Source organism: Otolemur garnettii, unplaced genomic scaffold (genome assembly GCF_000181295.1).
Source record: "Otolemur garnettii isolate 467f Iridium unplaced genomic scaffold, OtoGar3 scaffold00011, whole genome shotgun sequence".
Classification (NCBI taxonomy): Eukaryota; Metazoa; Chordata; class Mammalia; order Primates; family Galagidae; genus Otolemur; species Otolemur garnettii.
Window position 1 is genome coordinate 27,570,067 of NW_003852406.1, and position 7,516 is coordinate 27,577,582.

The window sequence follows — 7,516 nt, forward strand, 5'->3', positions numbered from 1 at the left end:
CAGCAACTTCAAACTCTTGGGCTTAAGTGATTCTCTTGCCTCAGCCTCCCAAGTAACTGGGACTACAGGTGCCCGCCACAATGCCTAGCTAATTTTTTTTGTTGTGGTTGTCATTGCTGTTTAACAGGCCTGGGCTGGGTTTGAACTCGCTAGCTCTGGTATATGTGGCTGGTGCCCTAGCCGCTGAGCTATAGGCGCCAAGCTGAGAGTCTCTATATTAATAAAATGGGACATGAAGTTTAGCTGGAGCTGAAATGAGGCCCACCAGAGGTCTGCCCACTGGAGCCCAGTCCAGATGTCTCCTAAGATATGTATACTATAATTATACATATAATTAGATGTTTAAACTGGGGCAGTTATAGGGGTAAAAGGGGCCTAAAAATAGTTATCATGGGGCAACAAGGGGAAAATGACTGTCCAGGGCAAGCTAAGACCTATGGTCCCCACTTGAGAGCCAGCAAGGCCATGAATTCTCCTTAAGCCTCATCATAAGTCAGGAGGTTGATGTCATAGCCTTCATTTCCAGATGAGGGAAGTCAATGTCATAGCTTTCATTTCCAGATGAGGCACAGTGAGATGAGACTGTATGCAGAGCAGAAGTTTAAGCTTTGCTGTGTCTGACTCCCCAGCTCAGGCTGTTTCCACTGTGCCAGACAGATGGGGGCTAGAGCTCCTCAAGAGATGGACAGCTGGGGTAGATGAGCCAGAAGGGGAAAGAGGAGGGAGGCAGCAAGTTTTGGTGCCCCTGCACTTACTCAGCTGGCATCTTCGGGGACTACAGGTAGGCCCAGGACCACAGAGCATCCATGGGCTCACAGCTTGGCCAAGGCAAAGTGGCTCTTGTAGGGGCAAGCCCTTGCCTAGGGGACAGATGGGTCCAGCCTCTGATAGTTCTGAGCCATCATCTAACCCTCCTTCTACTTCCCTTGCTAGGCTAACAAAAACAAAGAGAAAAATACTGCCATGAGCCACCACCAGCCAGTACTTGCTGCAAGCTCATGGATAAAAAAGCAGTTTGCATACCATACCCTGTAGCATCTTGAGCCCTTATTCTATGTCAGGTGAGGTCCTTGGTACTGTGTACAACTATACCACAGGGCGGGTACTATTATCACATTTTATAGGTATGGAAATTCTAAAACACTATATTGTTGTGAGCAGTTACCAATAGCATCACATCTAGTTCAACCTAGCCTATTTGACATGGGGAGATATGCAGCCCAGGTGAGAGTAGAGGCTTGCTGGAGGGGACACAGCTGAGACTAGAACTCAGACCTCCTGCCCCCCCAACCTGGGGTGGCTGGTACCTACCACCAAGAGGTAGGGGCAGGCTGGATGCGGTGGTTTATGCCTGTAATCGTAGCACTCTAGGAAGCTGAGGTGGGTGGATCGCTTGAGCTCAGGAGTTCAAGACCAGCCTGAGCAAGAACGAGACCTGATCTCTAAAAACCGGGCATTGTGGCCAGCACCTGTAGTCCCAGCTACTCGGTAGGCTGAGGCAAGGGGATCACTTGAGCCCAAGAGTTTGAGGTTGCTGTAAGCTATGATACCACGGCACTCTACTGAGGTCAACAAAAGGAGACTCCTATCTTAAGAAAAAAAAGAAGGTAAGGGCAAGATGGATTGAGGCTTAGGGACTCTGCCTGGGACCCTGGGTCTCTGCACTTGGTGGGCTCCAATACTCCTTTTCCCTTTCCTGGGACTCAGCCTGCCGGAGAACTGCTGAGGCAGGAGGCTCATTTGGATCCTCAGCTTGAGTCCTATGTAGAATATAGGGGGGGATGCGGGATAGGCCTGAGCCCTGATTGCCAGCTTGGTGGGTGGGGTGTGTTAGTATTAGCTGGTCCTGGCCCCAGAACTGAGTCACAGGGTGGAGAAGTGACGGAGAGCAGGGTGGGGCCTCTGCCTCTCTCCTACTCCTGTGGCCTTTGGTGTCCCCTCTGTCTGTCTTTGGTTACACAGCAGTTGCAGTAGGCTCTTTTCCACTATTTGGGCCTCAGACTCCTCATTAGCCGAAAGGGGCTTTTTCTTCCTCCAAGGCCAAAGACAGGTAAAAGCCTCAGGTATATAGATCCACTCTCACTACACCCAGATTTTCTCAGGCAGGTGGAATATAGGCTAGTTCAGAGTTTCCTTACTTAGGTAAGTTCTTTTTACTGAAGTTTAACTCTAGTTTCTTTGTTCTGCTATTTTCTACCTTTTTTCTTACGGGTCGTTCCTGTCCTTTGGGACCTTTTGAATCCCTCTGTCCATTGTCTGGAGGTCCCACACATAGTCCTGGAGGCTCCAGCACCTGCTGTGGAGGGCCAGGTACCGCCCCCTAACTTAAGGGGGATCCCCCTCTCAGGGCTTTGGCTTCCTCTGTACATATCAGGGTGGGGGTGGGGATGGGGGTTGAACAGCTAACTTCTAGCACCTCACCAGCTGCGAACTCTCTTACCGTTGCAGTCCCAATCTCCAGGTTGGTCCCTAACTCCCTGGCTGTGGCCTGTCAAGAACCAGACTGCATAGCAAGGAAGCTTCATTTGTATTTACAACTGCTCCCCATCGCTGGTATCCACCACCTGAGCTCTGCCTCCTGTCAGATCAGCAGTGGCATTAGATTCACGTAGGAACACAGACCCTACTGTAAACTGCACATGTGAGAGTTCTAGATTACGGCTCCTTATGAGAATCTAATGCCTGGTAATCTGAGGTGGAGATGTAATACACTTGAATCATCCTGAAACCCACCCTACCCCCAGCGTATGTGAAAAAATTGTCTTCAGTGACACCTGTCCCTGGTGCCAAAAAGGTTGGGGACTGCTGTCTTACTGCGTCCCTCCGAGGCCTCGGGGTGATCCCTTTCTGCTGTCCAGGGCTGGGCTGTTGGGATGGAGTAGGGGTAGTTTAGGGAAGGTGGCAAAAGGACTGAGTGGGCTAGGAATTAAGGACTGTAGGTTTCTTTTGGATAATGTGTGAGCAGCCCCTGAAGACTCTGATCTTGAGTCTGCCTGAAAAGCTACCAGTAGCCAATTAGCCAGGCACTTGCCAACTAATGTGGGTGTTGACCCTCTTAAAGGCATCCAGAGTTATTTCTAGCATGTGGATCCCTGGACCTGGCATATAGTAAGTGCTCAAAAAATGCATTTTGAATGCATCAGGCAACTTGAATGAGAGTCAAAGGAATACCATCTAGAAGGCCCTCAAGAACCCTCCTTGAGGAGAAGTGGAAAGCATGGATAATGAGCACGCTGTTTGTATTCAATGGGTGCATTTGAAGCGCTCAAGGTATGTGTTGTCCTCCATGACAACCCTTCTCACCTCCTAATCTTTGCACAGTGAATTCCCAGTATCCCTCAGGAAATTCCCAGTATTCCTCAGGAGTCAGTTCTGGGCACAGGAACACTGCCTTCCCTTTTAGCAATTATCCCCCCTGACTTGCAGGCAGATTAGTCAAATGCTTTTTAATTCAGAACTGAAATTCATTCACCAACTGCTTGTTGATTCATTCAGATTTTTCCAAATTTAGTCCTACCCAGGTTCATCGTCTCCCATCTGTCACCTGGTTGTTACTAAAGCCTCCTCTAGTCCCCTGGGAGTTAGGGTGAGGATGGAGCAGGGTCTGAAAGGGGAGACACAGCATGTGGCCTTTGAAGTGCTGATGGGGTGGGGATGGGAGGCAGGGGAGAGTGAGATGGGGGAGACATTTTCCCTTGGGGAACTGCAGGAGGCTCTACTGTAGAATTTGCGCCTGATGAAGCCTTGAATTATGAATAGGGATCCAGTAGGAAGAAGTAGGAAGGCAAAAAAAAGAACAGAGTGAGTCTGATGAACATAGGGTCAGAATGAAATGCATGCGGGAGCCAACTCCCAGAGGGTCTCCTGGCTAGGTAGGTGGATACAGACGTTGAGCTGTAGTCAGTGGGGAGTTGGGGAAGGTACCCAAATTAGAGGACCCTTTTGGGCACTGTCTGGAACCTCTCAGAGGCACTGAGGGCAGGGAGGCTGTGGGGGACTGGTGCAGGTGTACGGTGAAGGATGGGGTTGGATCAGTTCAGCAGACACGTGGCCTTGTTCTGGGGACTAGAGACACAGAGAGGATGAGGACAGGCCCTGTCCTCATTGAGTTTACAGTCCAGAGAGAGGCAGTCAGAGAAACCATGGGGTGGAGACAGCTGTGGTAGAAGGAATCCCAAGGAGCCTGAGAGCTTTGGGAGGTATCCAGTGCAGGGAAGGTTTCCTGGAGGAGGTGGTGTTTGAGCTGAATTAGGAGCCAGTGTGAGAAATGATGAGGGTAGGGACAGGAAAAACCTAGTCCTGGAAATAAATAAGTCTACAAAGGTCAGATGTGGGCTGCTGGTGATGCTACAGATTTGGAGGGAAGATAGTGTGTTTGGTTAGGATATAGGAAGGGTGAGGGTCTGGGGAACCTCCTGGCAGAGACGTCTAGATGGCTGTACCATGGAGTTCAGGAGTGAGGTCTGAATTGAGCTGATGAAGGTGTTGTCTGCTCTTGTGGGGTATTGGGAGGCTAGAGGAGCAAGTAGAGAGGAGCTGGGCCCTAACCTGCTGCCTCTGCTCTGCCTGGCCAGGCGCCTTTGCCAAGGTGAAGGAAAGCCAGCGCATGAGTGACGAGGGCCGCATGGCGCAGGACGAGGCTGACGGCATCCGCAGGCGCTGCCGCGTGGTGGGCTTCGCCCTGCAGGCCGAGATGAACCACTTCCACCAGCGCCGTGAGCTCGACTTCAAGCACATGATGCAGAGCTACCTGCGCCAGCAGATCCTCTTCTACCAGCGGGTGGGCCAGCAGCTGGAGAGGACCCTGCGAATGTACGACAGCCTCTGACCAGTGTGCCGGACCCTCCCTGCCCCCGGGCCTGGTCGCTGCAGTGCATCCTGTGTCCCAGTCTCCCTGTCCTGGCAGTAGCTGGAGGGGTAGTCATTGTGGGGTGAGGTAAACTGCCTGTGGCCTCCTGGGAGAAGGAGCTTTTAAGGAGTCATGGGTACCCCAGGGGAACTGTTCATCCCTTAGAGGTAGGGGCACAGCTGGGATAAGAATGGGGCCAGGAACCCTCTAGGCCAAGGTCTGGGCTGTTGATCTGTGCAGTCTGGGCTAGGTTCTTAGCCTCCTCTAGAGCCTATAGTGCTTACTCATCTGGCCACCACCCCTTGTCCCCTCAGCAAACACTGAAGCCTGCTGTGGCCCTGGGTCAGATGCTAGGCACCCAGGGCTTTGACGTGCCACCCTTGAGGAGTCCTCAGTCAAGGTGGGGGTCAGACACAGAAACAGACAAGAGATAGGCAGTATGACAGATGGTTAAATCAGGGGTTCCTGGAATCTCAGAGGGACAACAGCATTCTGTTGGTCAGGGAAGACCCTACGCAGAGGCAATATTCAAGCAGTGTTTTGCCCTACAGTGAGGAGGACGTTCAGGGGAGCAGAACAGCTTGGTAAAGGGACAGAGGCACAAAAACAACTTCTCTCCCTTACCTTTCCTGAGCAAGTTTGGTGACCCAATTCCCAAACTGTAGCCTTGTGGCAGCCACCTGCAGCCCTGGCTTTCCTTGCTTCACCCTGTCCCCCAGAGGAGGGACTGCAGGCCAGCTCCCTCCTGCAGGCCTCTGGGTGCACCCCACTGCTGAGCCCCATCCTCTTGGTTAGGGGACTGTGCTGCATCCCACCTGCCTTGGGCTCAAGGTGCTGACACACTATGGGCTCTAGAGACCTAGTGGCACCTTCCTGGAGAAGACTCCCCCCAATTATCATATGTTTGAGTTCACCAGCAATAACTCTCCACACTCCAAGCAGGCCCAGACCTCAGGCTCCCAGGATCCTTGACCTCTGAGGCACTGTCTTCCCCCAGTCCTCCCAGTTACACAGTGGGAAACTTAAGAGGAAAAAGACAGGGGCCCGCTTACCACCATTCCAGGGATTCCAGGCCTACTTCCCTGCCACCAGCCTCACTGTGATGTGTGCTCTAGCTTCTGGTCAGATTGTGCTGTCTTGGACCTATGTTTACATCCCCAAGGAGTTACTGCCTCCTCCTGCCCCAGGCCAGGGTGTGGTCCAGCAGCTTGTCTGGGGAGCTGACCTGTGCCACCACTGCTCCCACCCCCCACCAGGGGTCCTGGTCTGCTCCTGGCTGCTGCTGCTTGAATCTTTTTCTTCCCTTTTTCCTTGATAAACTTTTTACAATGAAGACAACAAAAACATGATTTTCTGTTTGGATCCCAGAAGGGATGAGGGTGGGGCAAATATAGAACTCTGATTACTCTTGGGAGCCTTTGGAACAGATTCTGAGATCACAGTGGGCAAAAATTTATCACAGAACCTCAAAAGTCGGGGGCAGTTGTGCCAATGGGAGATGTTAACTGGCAGGAAGGGCTGGAGGTGGCCTTAGACCCTGGCTGGCTGCGTTCCTTCCCCAGACCTCACACTCCTCATCTTTGAAATGGGTGAAATGCTGCCCAGGGCTTTGGCTGTGCTGCTCCCTGATCTAGGACTGAGGATTATGTGAAGAAGGGCTGGGAGGCTGTGCCCCAGGACATCCTAATAGATGGGTGTTTCCTCTCCCCAAGGAGCCATGTCCTGGAAAGCCCTAGTGCAAAGCAGGAAAGGCAGGGGTCGGGGGGGACTCAGAAACTGTGTCTTTCCCCCAAGCCATCCTGGGCACCCAACCCTGCCGTGGCTATATGTTGGAAACTGAAAAGGACCCCGGCTGTGCCTTTGGGGGTGCCCTGGTCAAGATGGACAGGAGCCTGTTCATCCACAGAAGAGAGAAGAACACTGGCTTAGATGTGGTTTCTCTTTCAGAGGCAGTGGGGACACGGTGGAGACAAGACTTCCAGGCTCTAGGCTTCTAGGCTTTTGGCCAGGTCAGGGGCCCGGAAGCTTGTGGCAGGGGAGATGGGGAAGGGCCAGCAGGTGGTGGGCAGGGCTCCCTGTTTGGGGGAAAAGCATCTGAACTTCTGGAGTGGGTCCCCCTGGCCCTGGGTCAATATTAGGTCAGATTTGGGACTTTTTGAGGAATTTTCCCCTCCCTCCTCCTTGCCCTCCTTCCTTTTCTAGCCCATCCAAGAAACTTCCCACCCTTAACCTCTACTCAGCTTTAACCTCCATGTGGCCTTTTGTTAGAGGGCGCTCTGAGCACAGGGTGGGGATTTTCCTTCCCAGGCCAGTCTGGGCAGGGTTGCTGGGAATCTTCTCAACCCACAGTGCCTGGAAAAGTCCCCTACTTTTTTTATTTTTTATTTATTTTTATTTTTATTTTTTTTGAGACAGAGCCTCAAGCTGTCCCCCTGGGTAGAGTGTCATGGCATCACAGCTCACAGCAACCTCCAACTCCTAGGCTCAAGCAAGTCTCCTGCCTCAGCCTCCCAAGTAGCTGGGACCACAGGCACCCATCATGATGCCTGGCTATTTTTTTGGTTGCAGCCATCATTATTGTTTGGCAGGCCCGGGCTGGATTCGAACCTGCCACCTTAGGTGTATGTGGCTGGCGCCTTAGCCACTTGAGCCACAGGCGCCGAGCCG

General features: G+C 52.3%; 1 protein-coding gene across 2 annotated transcripts in view; it reads left to right on the forward strand.

The window, feature by feature from the left end:
• Window positions 1–7,259, forward strand: part of SNX33 (sorting nexin 33) — a 13,004-nt gene extending 5,745 nt beyond the window's left edge. Inside the window, exon 2 of one of the 2 annotated variants that reach the window (XM_003784536.3) lies at window positions 4,575–7,259. In XM_003784536.3, coding sequence (XP_003784584.1) covers window positions 4,575–4,828 — 254 coding nt within the window. In that variant the 3' untranslated portion in view covers window positions 4,829–7,259. Of the gene's footprint in view, window positions 1–933; window positions 1,112–4,574 lie in introns of those variants that run through there. The other variant, XM_012801992.2, reaches the window with a different exon arrangement.
• Window positions 7,260–7,516: the final 257 nt, after the last annotated feature.